This window comes from Crinia signifera, chromosome 2 (genome assembly GCF_055691185.1).
Source record: "Crinia signifera chromosome 2, ASM5569118v1, whole genome shotgun sequence".
In the NCBI taxonomy this organism is placed as follows: domain Eukaryota; kingdom Metazoa; phylum Chordata; class Amphibia; order Anura; family Myobatrachidae; genus Crinia; species Crinia signifera.
Window position 1 is genome coordinate 134441300 of NC_139218.1, and position 18559 is coordinate 134459858.

An 18559-nucleotide genomic window follows, 5' to 3' on the forward strand; every position below is an offset into this window, starting at 1 on the left:
CCAGTGGTTTTATGCATGTTGTAAAGGAGAGAGAGTTTGAAAACAGTAAAGCACTGGAAAAGAGTACAACAGACACACAATGGAGAGGGAAGATAGAGAGATAACTGGAAAAAGCAAAATAAAGTATTAGAGGGACTATTCACACCTGATTGCACGGCTGCAAATTCACATCATGAGCGATTATCGATAGATAGTGCATTTGTATGGATTATGGTACGCATGCGCAAGGCCATCCTGAGATTTAATTGTGCAAATTTTTTTAATAGCCGTATGTAAGTCGGACAGAAAGTCAGAGTTAGTGGGTGATAACTGGACAATTTCTGCAAGTTTTAAGGAAAGCACAAGCATGTCCAAGCATTTGAGGGGAAGTTGTGTGATGTCAGCTATGGCCCTGGTCAGATCACATCAACCGCAGTCTACGAGTATGTCCTGGGCTTTACACAGACTACACACAGTGGAAAAATCATTCGATGGCAAGCGGCTTGCAAATGGATTTATAGCTCATTGCCTATCCAGCTAATTTTTGCCATGCTAAGCAATTCGCATATTTGCACAGGGTCAGGTTTTCACTCAGACGGGGCAGCAGGGTAAAGGCAGGGCACTGCTAATTTGTGCCACAGCAATCAAGTCTGAATAAGATGCAAAGTCTGTACAAACATGGATTTGGATGGATGGAGGAGTGAATTTTTTTGGAGTCTCTAATGCCTCAGTTCCTTCCTCCACTGTGTGATCGAGAGAGAAGTGTGTGACACTACCAGACTACCTAAAAGGAGCCGAGGTTGGTTTGCAACTCATCCCTGCTTATACTGGACAGTATCAAACTGCACATTCATGCAGTCCATCACTACTACAAGCGTGAGTTACTGTTAAGTACCCAGTGCATTACCCTTTATAAGAGCTGCTGCATAGTCTATGACACTGCCTTGCTGTGTATGTGTTGAACCTCCTGCTGCTGCAGAACCTCTTCAATTCTTATACTACTGTTATCTTGTGGATACTTATTAAACCAATCTTCTGATTATACAGTATTCTGTTTGGTGTATTAACATCACCCAAACACAAAATAACAGGGAGTTATTCTGGTTGGATCGGTTCTGTCCATGTTTGGACGGAATGCATTTTTTTCCTAGTGTGCATGCGTACCGTTCGCAATGCGCATGTGCGATGACAGCACACAGCGTGCGAACGGACCTTGCAGACCAAAAAGTCCTGTCCGATCACAGACGGACAAAGTGGGAGTAATATGGGCGTTTTTAGGGGAGAAGCCAGAAAATAGGGCAAAACTGGGCATACAGTATGCCTGGGCGTACACGTGGGTGTGTACTCAAACTGCACGGAGGTGCATCTGCCTCGCTTGGAGAGTGGTCAGGACGCTTCTGGGCCAAAACCATCGGTCCGCCAAAGAGTGCTCCATACGACTCTCAGACATTCCTTGTGAATGCGGCCGCAATCGGTCAGCTAGTTAACGCGCTACACACCTAAAATTCTGACACCTGAACGCAATATTAAGCAATGCTGCAGGCAATTTTGTTCAATACCTCATTTCAGTACCTGCAAGTCATACACATCCCTGAAACACATTGGAAGGCTCACTTTCTACACTTGTCACCATTACAAGGTAGGATTATTTATATTGTTTGTTAGGCCAAATACACTAATTACAAATTAAGGTAGAGAAATTAGGTAATAGGAAGCAATCAATAAATCACACTTAGGATAATTGGGTAATTGCCAGAAGTTAACTTGAAAGGGATTATTTGCATGAGCATATAGTTGAAGCGTACACCACCGTGCTCGGCCATACGCTTCCTCTCACGATCCGGGAAACACACTCAGCCTCCGAGCGAAAAGGCAGAGAACCATCCGAGCACTGTAGCGTACACTCATATGCACGCCACTCCCCATTGTCGGCTTATCCCACAGTCCGTGTGCGGATGTTCTGTGAGCGGACTCACGCTCACCAAAAGAGTTTGGGATCCGTTTGGACGGTCCGTACGCACACGCGTCCGCCCGATCCAACCAGAATAAGACCCTAAGTAATATATGCACACTATCCTAAGTAGTAGTTTGCATGATCTACATAATAATGGCTCTCTAGACTGCACAGTTTCTGTCTTCTTCTGGCAGCCTAATGACATCACAAGGGTTGTTGAACCACAGGAAAACCTTTGAGAGGCCAGTAACTACCCATAGACCACAGAGGAGGCAGCAGCTGCATGAATCGGCTGGAGGCAGTACAGTGTGGGAGAGGCACTGAGACAGCAGCAACACAGACCAGGATGGGTGTCATGTTGAACCAGGGGGCAGAATGGAGCAATGAAGGGGTAGCAGCTGCATGCAGTAGGCTTCAGGTGGTACAGAGCAGGTGGGTGGAAGTAATGAGCCTGGTGGAGGCAATATGTAGTGGTGTAATGATGAAACAGGAGTCAGAATGGAGTAGAGGAGAGGCAGCAGCTGCACGGATCAGGACTGGATACAGGATGAAGTGGAACCTGAGAGGCCATATGGACTGAAGCTGTGAATTCTGGACCAAACAGCTGTCTTCCCTGTCAGTCTGTGCCTTTGAGCACCAATGCTTAGGCCCTTACGTCATATTTTATCTTAAATTGACACCAGAAGATAAGCAATATGATCCTCTGATGTCACCAAAGAGCAGGTATTGGGGGTACAGTATGTGAATGATAAAAGATTATACATTTGAAGAGCCAACTTCCATTATTAGAAGATTTATCTAATGTCATATTTTCACATTTACAATGAGCAGGATTTGACGATGGTTCATAGACGCGGACTACACCAGAAGAATAGCCTCATAAATTAAGATACTGTAGCTCAGGGGATCAACTAAATTATTCTGCAAAAATAAGAATAAAGGGTTAAAACTAAAAGGAAGGCCCTAGTCACACATTATTTCTATGATACATATAAAATAAATATAATTACAAAATGTAATTACCAACAAATATTGACTCCTCCATTTGAATAGTTTTTGAAGGTCATATTTCCATTATTCATAAGCCAGGCAAGGATCCAATTTCTTGTTCTAGTTAGATGCCTTGTCCTTAATCATGGTATTTAATTAGACTACAATAAATAAATGTAATCATGATTTCTGTTCACCTATTAATAATAAACATGTAATATAAAAAAAATGCTGCAGAAACCTCGTTCTCGCTTATTCCTTTAACTGCATAAAATGGCATTAACCAGATTTCATGTCCGTTTCTACCACATTAGAATCATATGTGGAGGTCATTTCCTAACAGCTATTAGAACTCTATTCACCAACCCTTCAGCTAAATTTAGATTTGCTGGGCTTCTACAGTACTTATTGGAAGTGGAGATGTAAAAGGTTTCTCATTGTCCCTCTTATCGTATGATCAGACTTTCGTCAAACTGAAGAAATTAAAGCGAGAAATTGAAAATACAAATGATGTATTTTCGCTAGTGATATCATAATTATCTCTTTCTTCCCACTCTTTTTTTCTATATTATTATTAGAAAAGGTCTTTAATATTCTGAGATATTAGTCAAATTAATGACAACCGTATCTCATTAATGATGACCTGTCTGTATCCCAAAATTGAAACTCAAGTCTAAAGGCCCCCACACAATACTGAGACTTGTCTAAATGGTAAGTCCCATCTGATTTTTAATTGAAGTCCCCCGGCACCTCCCTGGGAGGGCTTCCATGCGAATTGGCACTTGAATTTTTTACATGGGTTAAATCGCTGTGATGTGTGGCTGATGGGTCAGATTCCTACTTATCCTATATTCTGCATGTCTGACCTCTGACTCAGACTCGATGCGCACGGGAACACACATCGGATCTGATCAAAGGTCAAACAACTGCAATTTGCCACTTTTCATCCGATTTTCGATCCATCCGAATTGGATGAAAACAGGCCAAATCGCACTAGTGTATGGGGGCCTTAAGAAGATGACTTATAAATGTGAAAAATTATTCAAAACGTAAGTTCTTCTCAGTCCTCTTTGTAAGGCAAGCATATGAGATTGTGAGATACTGCCTCCTATTAGAGAAGACTTACTGATGATGAAAAGGAAACTGTTCTGTTATAGTTATTTCAGTCAATTAGGGTGGGATGTATTGCCGCCCCAGTTCGGCGGTCATGCACAATGCTGGCCAAACTTGAACATCAATACATCCCGACCTTTGATTGGAAATCCACCAAGAGTAAAATTCACTATCTTAACTAGATTTATACTATATAGTCAATATGTATGTCTCCCACATAATAATGAAATTGCAGGTGCACATTCTAAACACTAAGAATATGGACCCACCTTCCGTACCATGGTCAGGTGACCTCATCAGGTAGGTGTTACATAGGTGAGAAGCCTTACGGTATCTAGACATTTTGGTGCCCTGTGCCAAAAAAGGTAATTGGTGCCCCCCCATAGTTAAAATAAGGACATTGTGCGCAGATGGTACATGCCACAAATTTATGCACCTGGCTTCATAGAGAAGGGATGTGGCCACATAATAGTACCAATTAACATTACACCACACAGTAGTGTCCGTTTTTCACATTTCACCACACTGTCTGTTATTCACATTGCGCAGCACTGTAGTGTCCCTTTTACACGTTATGCCCAGTAGTAATCTGGGCAGGTTGAAGCTAAGAATATAGTACGGGAGAAGGTTTATGCTAAATATAATCCAGATGAAAACTGCACAGTGAGCAAGGCACCATCTATACTAGCCTAGTTATGGCCTTGTGCTGCCCAATATTTGTGCAAGTGGATGCGCCCTCAATGTAGATGCGCTGTGTGCAATGCATCACTTGCACACACCAAGTTACAGCCCTGGTGAGAAGTAATAATTAGGGTGTTAAAGAGTGATACATTAATAAAAAAGTAGTTTCAATTTTAAAAAGTGTTAGATTGAGTGCTACAATTATGATTCTATGAAGCAGCCCGGCCCCACCAACCAAGGAAACCCCCAGGCCCCAAGCCTATTCCTAATACTGACATATATCAATGTATCTAGGACTTACCATTCATAGTGACAATTCCAATGTGAAGTCTGCAAATGCAAGGAACCCAGGGCAGGCGACAGGGGGGGTCAAGGGGGACAAGTGTGACGGGCCCCAGAGATCTGAAGGGCCACAGAGTTTCCATGCCCTGGCACAGCCACTGCCTGTACTAGCTGGATTGTCAGTGACCCTACTGTGCACCATCTGTTTTTGGCTGAATCTGACTGACTCACTGTGTGCCACTGCCGTCTACTGTGTGTCAGCCCTGCCACTCGGCGTGCAGAGCCATCTACTCTGTGTGTGTGCACGGCCTGGGGCCGCAGGCACACAGCCCTATCCGCCGCTGTGGCCTCAGTCTCTGGCTCCTGTACTTTTACTGCACATGTGCGGGTCGTCTGTTCTGCACTCTGCGAAAGAGCTGCCCTGCCTGCTCGTAGTGCTCAGCGTTCTTTTGTGAAAGTGACAGGCCAGCAGCAGTCGGAGCCAGCAGGAAGCAGCAGCCAGGAGCCAAGCCAGCAGGACTGAGAACGAGAGAAATCTACACCTGAAAGCAGAATCTGGAGCAGCATAAGTTTAAATGAGGCTCATGCAGAAGAGCGTTGTGTGGATTTGGGATTAGATGGGGGCCCCCAGAAATATCATTGTACAGGGCCTCAAGATTTCTGTTGCCGGCCCTGAAGGAACCTACTGTATTCTCATCAAAAACACCAAAAGAAAGGTGGTTGTGGTGGTGGTGGGGGGGGGGGGGTGCTAGTCCCTGATGTACGTAATATACTGTAGATTACATTGGGGTAATGGGAGACTGAATTGCACACCCTAATTCTAAACATTGTAATAAGGGCTACCATGCTGAGAATTGTGGAGGCATTCAGTAAAAAAAGAAAATGCAGATGAACACTAAACAGTAAGAACTCTAGTAATCAGGACAATTATAATAACGTTTGCAATTTACAGTAACATGGACTAAACTTTAGCATAATTTCTGGGCAAAAAAATATGGACCTACCACGGCCAGATGATCTCATCATGTGAGTACATAACATTCTGAAGATCTAAGTCCAGAGCAAGGGATTCCCCGGGCCTGCACAACGCTACCACCCCAAAACATCACACTAGTTAATGTTCCTTCTAGGAATTGTGCAGGGCAGGGTACTGCTGCAGGGGGGCAGCAGCACATAAGGGTGGCGGAACGTCATTGTGGGCAGTCCCAGGGGAGTGCCTGGGCCGTGACATCGTGAAAAGGGGCAGACCCGGCTGCCTTTGCCGGGGAAGTACCGTGCATTGCCATCTACGGCGGTGCTGGGCTTCCCCATGCACACCGGCGGGGACAGGCAGCAGGCTCTTTTAGCGGGGCGCTGCTAGAGGGGAAGGGCACATTTTGCCCTTTAAAAATCAGGCAGGATGCAGCGCCCTGCTAAAACAGCCTAGCGGAAACACTGCTTGTGAGAACCAGAAGCTTATGTGTTAGTAGGTGTTAAATGAATATAAAAAAGACTGGTTTTAAATATTACAATGACTATAAATAATTTGCATTGCTCCTGAGCCACCAACCCACCCCTGCAAGGGTCCCAAGGCAGCCCAGGGTGCCTAGGCACACAGTTTGGGAGCCACTGGTATATGTACTGGGCTCTTTCACGCTGAAGGGTTCATTTACTAAGATTTGAGTTCTGTTGAAGATGGGATGTTCCTATGGGCAACCAATCAGATTCTACAGTATGTATTATTTTCTAGAAGGTGCTAAATAAATGTAAAGTAGAATCTGATTGGTTGCTATGGGCAACATCCCATCTTCAATAGAAATCCCATTTTAGTAAATAAACCCCTGAGGCTGGTGACCCTGAGTCGTTTACCTAGGTTGACACAGTTTTGAAATAATATAGAATTCCCCCTTGGCTTTTCCCACCAGTGACTTCATTACTGGAGATAATTGTCTCTCCCAACTCCAACAATTATGCTACAATAAGCCAATGAAGAAGGGTATTTCGATCATATACAGTATATTGTTAATTGTTAATGCTGAAAAATTAGACCGATTTAGGTCTTTCCCTAAGTAAGGAAACTTGGCATAAAATTATTAGTAGTTGCTAAGACATCGATTTTGGCTTTTATGAAGGAAAAGTCCTGTAAAGTGTATACAAGTTATTAACTACAAGACTCTACAGAGTTTTCCAATAACCCGCCCCTCAATTTTGGCACCATAGCCACAGAGGAGATTGCATATATGGTAATCCGGTCCCCAAATTAATAATTTGGTGGTCGTCTATCGGCTAGAATGCTTAAGGTGTCCAATCATTTGTCCTCATGTCTGACATTTGGATGGTTACCTATCAAAATGTTATAAGTATCCCAGTAAACTGCCCTTTAGTACACAGCCAAATCTGCTAAACTTTTTAAGTATTAAGCTACCCCCATCACTCAGGGTGTTGAACATTGAAATTGATATTTGAATCAAATTCCCTATGTGTTATTAGGGTATACATTTAATTTATCCAATTACCTTTTAATTGACAGAAGATTCATCTATTTAGTACTGTAGGTTTCTCTAAGTGAACTTTGGCATGATTCTGATATGCATGGTATTGTGCCATACAGTACAGCTTATGTGTTTATGTTGCAGGTAGACATCGTTAGTCTCCTCCTCCTTCTGTTCACGAAGGAATACAGAGGAGAAGAAACTCACATAGACCTCAGCATTCCCTTACCCAGATCATAGTGAGAAAATAGATTCATGTTCTTGGAATGCACAGCATAACGGACGGAGAAGCCAACACCTTGGGGATTATCCAACTGCATATAAAACCTTGGTGCAGCATATTTCAGTTAATTATAGCATAATTGGGTGGATCAAAAGTCATCAAAGAAACTCAACTGTTACATTCATTACTTCATCAACCAATGAGTCATTTTTATTGCTCAGTTACAAAATTCTCACAATCTTCCTTTAGAAATAACTCAGTACATAACCCTATGAGCTATGAGTTTCCATTTTAAATATCGCGTCATATTTGTATAGAAAATGAACAGTATGATAATTATTCAGTGCTAGTTAAAAGCCGGTCAAAATGATCTCTTTTGCAATGTACTTTCACTTTGAGCTGTGACCGTTTTTTCTTTCACTTTGAACGGTGACAGTTTTTTCTTTCACTTTAAGCTGTGACAGTTTTTAGAGCACAAACACTCCACTCCACCCCAGTCCCTATCTGCTCCTACCTCCAATCTCTGTCTTCATAGCTCCCTCTCTCCGTATTAAATTTGAAGCAGATCAGTGTCCCAGCAAAAATTGCTTTCACTTTCTATTAGCACACAAAGTCATAATTTGGTATGTTGATTGGCCTCTTGTGGTCAGTGGCGGTACTTCACTAACTAAACAGCATCACTTCTCTTACTACCATGTTTCTCAAATGGGATGCAGTTGAAATTCCGGCGGTCGGAATCCCGGTGCTCAAAATCCCGACCGCCGAAATCCCAACACTTTCTCTCCTTAAATGAGCATGTCTTGTCCAGGTAGCCTGCTCATAGTGCATTGGCGACACAGCTGTCAGTAATTCTATCCCATGACTTCTTCACCGAAGTCAGGACCTCTTGCATACAAGGCTTCACAAAGTTTCCACGTTGATTTCTTTCCATTAATTTTTCAATGTAGTCATCGACTTCCATGCGCAAATGGTCCTTGAATGGCTTGTTTATTGCAATATCAACAGTCTGGAGATAGGCAGTCATTCCTGTGGGAATCATTACTTACTCTATTGTTCTCTCTGCAAGAAAGTTCTTCATTTCTTTAGTGCGGTGAGTGCTGGCTGCATCCCAGACTAGCAGACCTCTTTGGTCACCTCGCAAAACAAGTGGTAGCATTAAATCCAACCACTTCCTTCCCGAGCGAGGGGCTGCGGTTGACTTCCAACTGTGTCCATGTCGACTGTGTCGACATTTGGGTAAAAAAACAGTGAAAAACCCAGATCGACCTGTCGACCGAAAGTCATGTTGACTTTTACACAGTCCACATGGACACAGTTGGAAGTCAATTGCAGCCCCTCACATCGTTCGCTTCGCTCGCAATGCTTCGGGCACGGTGCCTCGCTGCGCTCGGCACACTATTTTATTCTCCCACCACGCCCCAGTGGATGGTAGGGCATGAAATACCGCCTGTCGGCACATGGTGGGTCAAAAAAACTGTGAAAAAAACCCATGTCAACCTCACGACCTGTTGACCGAAAGCCATGTTGACCTTTTCACCTGTCTACATTCTATATGTTGCTATTTTGACCTCATCAGGAATTTAAATGTCGGTATTTTTACCTTGTCTGTATTTTGACCTTGTCGGGATTTAAAATGTCGGTATTTTGACCTTGTCTGGATTTTGACCGTCGGTCAATGGTTGTCGGTATTTTGACCGTCTGGATTTTGACTGCATCCCCTGGGAGCCTTGTAGTGTAGCACAGGGACTGGGCAAAATGGGCATATAGCTAGGTCTTATTTTTGGGGTACGGCTTATTTTGGACTGTTCTGCAGAACCAAGGGTAGGTCTTATTATCGGGGTAGATCTTATTATCAGGGAAACACGGTATCTATCAATCGCGACTGACAGCATGTTGTATAAATCAATATGTATATGCAGAGACTCATAGGTGTGCACACATTGAGTGTTAGGGGTGCACAGGCACCCCCTAATGCTGTGCCCCACCCTTATGAACACCTCTGCTGCTAACAATACCTGCAATACCCTTAACCAAAGACTTTTGTTTTTTTAGAACTGTATTCCATTTAAAGAAGCGCCCATCAATCAATTATATGTGTGTTTGCATTGTTAATTGAACTAGACCATTGTCATATCACTACATACCTGCCTCATCCATATCATCCATATATGTTTATGACTGTATCTGCATGTACTGTTACACAGAGTAATTAGAAGATTACATCTGAAATAGGCAGGAGATTTTGGTGTGGCTGAGAGACTTTTTATATTATAGCGAGTGCCAATAGATGATGGAAGACATGCCTGATTGGCTGTGTTAGACACGCCCAATAGGTGGAGCTATGCACACTCCTTTGACGGTGCACCCCCTAATAAAATGTGCTGTGCACGCCTATGCAGAGACTAGACTCTGGGAGTAGCAAGAATAGGAATCCTATTTATAACCATTCGTCCCTGGTGGCCTAGCTGGTTTGGATCAGGTGTCCGGAGATGAGATAAGGGGGTAATCATTGCTGTGTTTCATGGGCTAAAATGTACATCTACTTACAAGTTAATTCTCATTCTCCATAGAGAATTTATTATATGACTATACTGACTGTGTGACTATGGGTAGTCACTGCTTTGATGCGTGCCCACCCATCCGGGCACCGGAGAAATTACATGTCCATATATAACCCATACATTCAAAACCACGGTTAAAATGGAGCACTATCAGGACTTGGAGTTCTGGCTTCTGGCTGTTTAAATTCAGAAACTTGCATGCTGCACCTTTTGCATGGACATCTCTTGAATATGTCTCTGACTGTAATCGTTGCCAGATAATCAGTGAGTTGAGCTCAATACTGTTTTCTGCTACCCATTTTTAGTTCCTATGATGTAGCTCCAGTCTGACCCTGTTATCCTGTATCTATAAACTTGCTGGATTTCATTTTCCTAAATTTGGATCCAGCATTCCTGTGACCTTACCTCTGGAACCAACTGCAGCGTTCAGTCATATTTAGTCAATCATCAGAAGCACGTACTGTACTGGTTGATTCAGAGTTAGCAGCAAATCAAAACAAAAAATTTACCAATTAGCATCTTGGCAAAACCATATTGATGGGGTCAATGGAATAGGGTGTGTCTGAATTCTAAGTATCAGTGTAAAAAAACAAGTTTATCTGTATTTGTTTGCTACATGCAAACATATTCAGGATATTTCCTGCATGTAAAAAACATAAATGCATTTACAACATGGAAATTGAATACCACTTTTCCATCTATAAGCCGCGTCACACCCAGGATTTTGTACCCGTCTCCAACCCGGGTGCGACCCGGCTTGTGAACCCTTTTCCATCTGAATCCCCACTCGGCATAATGCCATCGGGAGGCGGGGTTGGGAGAGCGCTGGGAGAAGAGAGCATCTCCCAGCACTGGCTTTTGCATTGCAGTGAAAAAGATGCGACCCGGGTTACCCATTTACACTGCACAGTGACCCGAGTTGTAACTGCTTTCAACATTGACAGCTTCCCGGGTTTAAATGCCAGGTCTCCTGACCCGGGTGATTTCAACTGGGAGTATTTCCACCTGCCCACAATCCCTGCCTGATGATTTACTGAGACACATACCTGTACTAGAAGAACGAGACAATCCACTTGGCATATTTAATAGTGAACAGTAAACATTTAAACTTGCTGGATTATGTCATTAAAAATATATACAGCTTTTTTGCCAATTTCCTTTATGGTAGCTGTTCTTTCATTTGCAGTTCTCTTCAGGGGGATGAAAGCTGGTGTTGGCACTGGATTGGACTGATTTTAGACAGTAGCTTTCATTTCTTTCTTTTTAAACCCCTGGTCCTAGGTCCCTGTGCATGTGAATGCCATGGAACCATGTCTTACATGTAATAGGCAAAACCTCTGCAAAAATATTACAAAAATGTTGGAGTCGTAGACCTGTAATTTTCACATCTGCCAGCATTTCACTAATGTCACCTAATGATCCTCACATACTAATCTCCGGCTTGGACATGTTGTCTCTGAGGCTAGTTTGCTGTTTAGCAGATTCTGTATGTGGACAGTGTTAGACTGGGACATGAGGGGCCCACAGGGGAATGCATTGGTAGGGGCCTATGTTTAGGGGTGTGGCCAATATCTAAAGGGGGATTGGTTTGTCTAACCATTACGGCATGCATGGTCTGGGCCTCTTGATAAATATAGATTGTAAATACTGCTACTAGTACTTCATTCATGACAATGTGCCATATTAATAACAGCACTGCTCTTTAGAAATAAACAGTAGCTATGCATAAAATTCAAATGCACAGCCTGAAACCTGATCCCTAGAGGAGGGGGTTGGGCCCCCAGGAAAGTTGGGCCCACTGAGGGTTTCCCCTGTACTGCTGTGGGCCTGTTCAGGTTGAGTATCCCTTACCAAAATGCTTGGGACTGGAAGAATTTTGGATAACGGACTGCTCCGTATTTCAGAATATTTTTATATTTCAATGATGTATCTTGAGGTAACTTGCATTTATGTTGTACAAATACATCAAACACATGAAATACACACAAACATATTTTATAAAACAAGATTTCAAAACATGAAACAAAGGTAGGTATTCAATGCTGTGGGCGAGCGGTGACAGCGAGCAGAGCTTCCTGCTCGCTGTCACCACTCACCCTGCCAGTATTCAACGCAGCCCTCTCATACGCCAATTTCCCCTCGCTCCATTTTTACAGCTAGGTTTCTGCATTAGCCGCGGGTCTCGCTGTTTTGGGGAATTCTCGCCGTCCTGTGAGGGCGAGGATTTCCCCAGATCGTTGAATAGGGTGAGCGGCCGGCGCGGGGGTTAAACAGCAAGGATCGCTGGTTTTCTGCAATCCTCCCTGTTTAACCCCCTCGCCGGCCGCATTGAATACCTGCCAAAGTTTGTGTACTATCTCAGATACTGAATGTGAATGCTAAGAAATCATTTTCTTGCACATATTTAGTGCCAATTACACATCATGTTCCCAGTAGTGCGAGTAACATATCATGTTCCCAGTAGTGACAGTTACATATCATGTTCCCAGTAGTGCGAGTTACATATCATGTCTCCAGTAGTGCAAGTTACATATCATGTTTCCAGTAGTGCCAGTTACATATCATGTTCCCAGTAGTGTCAGTTACATATCATGTTCTCAGTAGTGCCAGTTACACATCATGTCCTCAGTAGTGCCAGTTACATATCATGTCCTCAGTTGTGCCAGTTACACATTATGTCCTCAGTAGTGCCAGTTACACATCATGTCCTCAGTAGTACCAGTTACATATGATGTTCTCAGTAGTGCCAGTTACATGTCATGTCCTCAGTAGTGCCAGTTACATATCATGTCCTCAGTAGTGCCAGTTACATATCATGTCCTCAGTAGTGCTGTTACACATCATGTCCTTAGTAGTGCTAGTTACATATCATGTTCTCAGTAGTGCCAGTTACATATCATGTCCTCAGTAGTGCCAGTTACATATCATGTCATCAGTAGTGCTAGTTACATATCATTGTTCCCAGTAGTGCCAGTTACATATCATGTCCTCAGTAGTGCCAGTTATACATCATGTCCACAGTAGTGCCAGTTACACATCATGTCCTCAGTAGTGCTGTTACAGATGATCCCAGTAGTGCTTTTAGCAACAACAACAACAAAAAGTAACTTTCTGGAATATATGGTTTTTGGAAAAATTTGTATAAGGGATACTCAACCTGTATTTGGGAATGTCAACCCTACCCTTTTCTAATGCCTTCTATATTTTTCCCTTTTTATCCTGCTCCATCTACAGTACCTTCTCGCTATTGCTGACATTCTTTTCTTATATCTTCTATGCACGCTACTCTTTTAAACAATATAAAATTGCTGTAGATTCCTAATATGTTCATACGAATTACATTTGGCCTGATGTTTATTTAATGTATTATACAAGTTTCAAAATGTGTTTTTACTGAATTATTTTGCAAATTATAGAAATTTAAGGAACAAAGCCAAAAGAAAAGGGTTAATAAGCGTAGTAAGTGTGTTTGCACATAAAAGAAGATAAACCATTGATTATAAATGAGGAAGGAACACTGGTTATATTTAACATCAATAAGACCTGCAGATGTGCCATTAACTATACCTTAATTTGCTTTCATCTCCAGAATCAGCCACAAACAAGCACGTTATGTCAAAATATTCTTTGTAATAGTCTGGTGCAGGAAGCTTATTTCTCCAGGAGACTAACGCACTGAACCTAACTGTCAGACTATCTTCCTGCTTGTTTGTACACATTTTTTGTTAACTTTCTTCAAAATTAAGGATGCCAGACATAATATGCAGTATGTGCCATTAGAAACATTAGGGGTGACATTTAATAGAATGAGAGTTTTTAGCACTTTTTCCCCGCAGTTTTCATGTGTAAATCGCATATTTAATGGAATGCGCATAAGCGGATAAAAAGTGCGATATGGTGCGATTTGTGGCGATTTTCAGTCATGGAAATGTGCACATTTCAAAACTTGCGATTTCTGGTAAGCATCTGCACTAAGCATCCCCGCCGGGTTACCGCAGCGGAGAAAAATCTGGCGATGTCCCATAGACGCCTATGGGCTTCTAACGTGACCCCCCGCCGCCCGCACCGACTCACCTCCGCTCCGTACGGACCCCCGGCGCATCGCCCCCCTCACCTGTGTCCAGGCAGCACAGAGCTGTGCTGCCCAGACCTGTGACCTCCTCCCTGCACTGATCCTCTTCTGAGTGCAGGGAGGAGGAGAGCCAGCCCACCCCCCCGCAGCAGCAGCCAGCAGCCGGGTAAGGGAGGGAGGAGGGAGCCGCCGGGTCCCAATGGCTCTCTGCAAAGTACAGCTCTTAATGCAATAATTATAATTATCGCATATGTTAGTGCATATGCGATAATTATGAATGTGATGGGCGGCGATAGGGGGCAGAGCTGGGGTGCGGATGTTAGAACATCCCCCCAATGATCAGAGTTTTGTAATTCTGTACCCCCAAGTGTCAGTCCAGTTGGATGGCTATGCTGCAGTCTTGGACTTTTATGGTGAGGCCCTATCATAAGGACAACTTTGTTTAGAAGCAATAAGAATGATTTTCACTTTTATTGCATATCAATCAATATTTAATGTTTATGTATAAAATATTTACTTAAAAGAGAAAAAAAGAGTCTTCAATTCTTTCTTCCCATATGCAGTTTATAATTTGACTCTTGGGATCACCATCACCAGAGTCATATGTTCAGAATCTAATGTAATAATACTCATAAGACTTATGTTGGTTTAACCAATTAGAATACATGGATCAGATTTGTGTGGGTTACCACTTATCTTCCAAGAAAGCAGCAGACTCTGTATACACATAATATCATCCAGTGATACACACTGAGGGGTACATTTACCAAGATGGGAGTTGTAGGTGTAAGAGATGTATTTTTGCAAGTAAAGAATGAGCCATATACACCAATAAGGTCATGGCCGGATTATGGGCCTCACGGGTCTGGAGCTGAAAATGTCCAAGGGCCTATTATGAGAAGTGGAGGAGGAGAGAGTAATGCCATGTAGGCATGTAGAACCCATACACTATAAGCCAAAATGTCTCCCTATTTATGTAAAATTACAATTGCATAAATATGTCAAATAAAATGCATTTTTAATACTTCGACCATGGCTGACCATGTGACCAGCTGGTGATCATCATGCTGTCATGGTGATGGGCCTATTTTTATGTATAGGCCTGGAGCTGCAGCTCCATCTGCCCCATTGTTAATCTAGCCCTGAATAAGGTACAAAGCAAAGGTGGCAAAGGTGATGAGGAAAGTGTCTCAGGTGTAAATTTACTAAAATGGGAGTTTTATTGAAGATGGGATGTTGCTCATAGCAACCAATAATATTTTATTATATTCTAGAAAGTGCTAAATAAATAAGAATTAGAATGTCATCGGTTGCTATGGGCAACATCCCATCTTCAATAAAACTCCCATCTTAGTAAATTAAGACCTGAGACCAGTGGCGCAACTATAGCCCCGCAGACCCTGTGGTGGCAGGGAGGCGCTGACTAAGTGAGGTCACCAGGGGTCTGCGGGGCTATCACTGCGGGACCTGCCTTACACCCCACCTCCAAGCATGCTGCTGTCCGGACCCGCAAATCTACTTGTCTGCGCCGGTCCCGAGACTCCTGGTGGTTTCTGCCTCTTAATGAAAAATTACTTTTACAAAATGTCCGCCCCTTACAGCAGACACCTTAATAACGGTCTGCTGTTAGGGGCAGTCATTTTGTGAAGGTAACTTTTCATTAGGAGCCAGTCCAGGAAGAGCGCCGGGACCACGGACAAGTAGATCTGCGGGTCCTGGCAACAGACCCAGTGGGGATGCAAGCAGAGTGGTAAGTCAGGGCTGGGGGGGGGGGGCTGCCTGCCGAAATTCTGGGTAGGCGCTGATTTTGTAGTTACGCCACTGCCTGAAACACTTTGCTCACCACTCAAAATGTCCACCTTTGCTTTGTACCTTATTGGTGTACTTGGCTCCTTCTTTACTTGCAAAAATACATCTCCTACACCTACAGTATAGTGTAAAGTGTTGGAACCCATACAGAACATTAGATTAAAATAAAAAAACAGAGTGTTTAAAATGTGTAAAAACAGCCTCCAGAAGTAAATAATAGTATTAATAGATATTTTGAACTGTTAAAAATGTTTATCTGTGTTTAAATAAAGTCATAATTTATGTTCACTTACATAATTGTATTTTTTTTTACATTTGTCCAATTATTTCCTATCTGATTTTTATTTGCAGGAGGTGACTATGAGAACTTGGGTCTTTTTACTTTTACCTTTGGTTCTGATTTCGGTAATTGAAGTGAGTGGTCAGAGACGTAAACCTCGTCCTACAGTAGTGCGCCCAACTAAGAGGCCAACCCCACCTGCACGTGAACCTGTAGAACCCACGGATCTGCCCCCTCCACTTCCACCTGGACCTCCATCAGTTTTTCCAGACTGTCCACGAGAGTGCTACTGCCCTCCAGATTTCCCTTCAACAATATACTGTGACAGTCGCAACTTGCGCAAAGTTCCTGTTCTCCCTTCTCGTGCCAGGTATGTTTACCTGCAGAATAACTTCATTGATGATCTACCAGAGGATGCTTTCAAGAATGCCACCGAGGTTCAGTGGATGAACCTCGACAACAACCGCATTAAGAAAGTAGATAAAAAAATACTTGAGAAGATGGAAAATCTGACCTATTTATATATGGAAAAGAATCAGCTGAAGGAGGTGCCATCTTATCTGCCTCCACGGCTAGAGCAACTTCGTCTCAGCCGAAACCAGATCTCCAAAATACCTTCTGGAATTTTCAGTAAAATGGACCACTTGATTTTGCTTGACTTGCATCACAACAAGCTAAGTGATGGTGTATTTAACAAGAATACATTTAAGGGTCTGAAGAACCTGATTCAGCTAAATTTGGCTCACAATATTCTGCGGAAAATGCCTCCCACCGTGCCAGAGACTGTGAATCAGCTTTTTCTGGACAGAAATAATATAGAAGATATTCCCTCCGATTACTTTAAAGAATTGCACAATTTATCTTTCTTAAGGCTCAATTACAACCAATTATCTGAAAAAGGTCTTCCTAAAAACATCTTCAACATATCCAGCCTTTTGGTCCTTCAACTCTCCCATAACAAGTTTACAGTCGTCCCATCCATTAGCCCCAAACTAGAACATCTCTACCTGAATGACAACGTCATTGAAAGTGAGTAGATTGTGTGCATGTTTAAATTTTCCTTAGAACACTTTTGTTGTTGTTGTTGTTGTTGTTGTTATTGTTATTATTATTGTTATCATCAGTATTATATGCATTTGCTGTTGGTGCACACATCCAACAACATTTCAGGAAATAATCTATAGATCAGGGATGGCCAAACTGGTCCTCAAGATCTACCAACTGTCCAAGTTTTCAACATGCTGCATTCATTTTTACTATAGATCCACAGGTTGCCTGAAAAACATCAACTATTGGTAGATCTTGAGGACAAATTTGGCCACCCCTGCTGTAGCATGTTTGTGAGAGGGGATACATATGGATGTCTGTGGTGGTTAGAATACTGACACCGGCATCCCAAAGGAGGTAATCCTGACACGAGTCAGGTAAGTATACAAACCCAGACCCTCCCCGCTAGTGCCTAAACCACCATCGCAACACACCACCTAGATCTAAACCCTTGCCCTGCAACCTAGCAGTAACCTTCCCATTCCCACAACCTAACCCAAAATCCCCCACCCCCTCCTCTACTAGTTTCTAAACCTAACCCCTCCACCCCTGTCCGCGTACATACCGATCAGGATCCCAACTCTCGGCATTCTGTCATGGGGATGCTGATCCATTAGGAGTCCAGCCCCAGTGTTAATGTTAAGAGGGCAGTTGTATGGCAGCATCGGTATATTGGGGCCGATTCAGACCCGCTTGTAGCGGGCCTAATTCAGGCCATTTCCCTATATTTAGGGTTTGCGCGTGTGCGTTTATGCACATGTGCAAGCCTCGGGAGCTAATAGCTTTGCTCCAAAGGGGGTGGACAGGTGACTGGAGCAGGGTAGTGCCAAGCATTTTATAAGCATCCCCAGAAAAACACTGGGCGTTCCCCTGGTAAAACATGTCTGGCATAGCCTGATTGGGGAGGGCAACTGACATCACATGACATTAGTGCCCACCCCCTATTCGGCAATCAGCATTAGAAATAAAAGTCAGTGCAGACTGGCTTTTATTTCCAATGGGGAGAAAAATCATTCGATGGTCGGCGACCATCAAATAATTTGTCCCTCCTTCAGCCGTAGGGTTGACAGCACAAAGGTCGACTTACATTGGGTCCA

General features: G+C 43.1%; 1 protein-coding gene across 1 annotated transcript in view; it reads left to right on the top strand.

Moving 5' to 3' along the window:
- PRELP (proline and arginine rich end leucine rich repeat protein) overlaps nt 1–18559 on the top strand; it is a 79622-nt gene that overhangs the window by 23949 nt on the left and 37114 nt on the right. Inside the window, exon 2 of the mRNA XM_083172852.1 lies at nt 16487–17444. Coding sequence (XP_083028978.1) covers nt 16496–17444 — 949 coding nt within the window. The 5' untranslated portion in view covers nt 16487–16495. The remainder of the gene's footprint in view (nt 1–16486; nt 17445–18559) is intronic.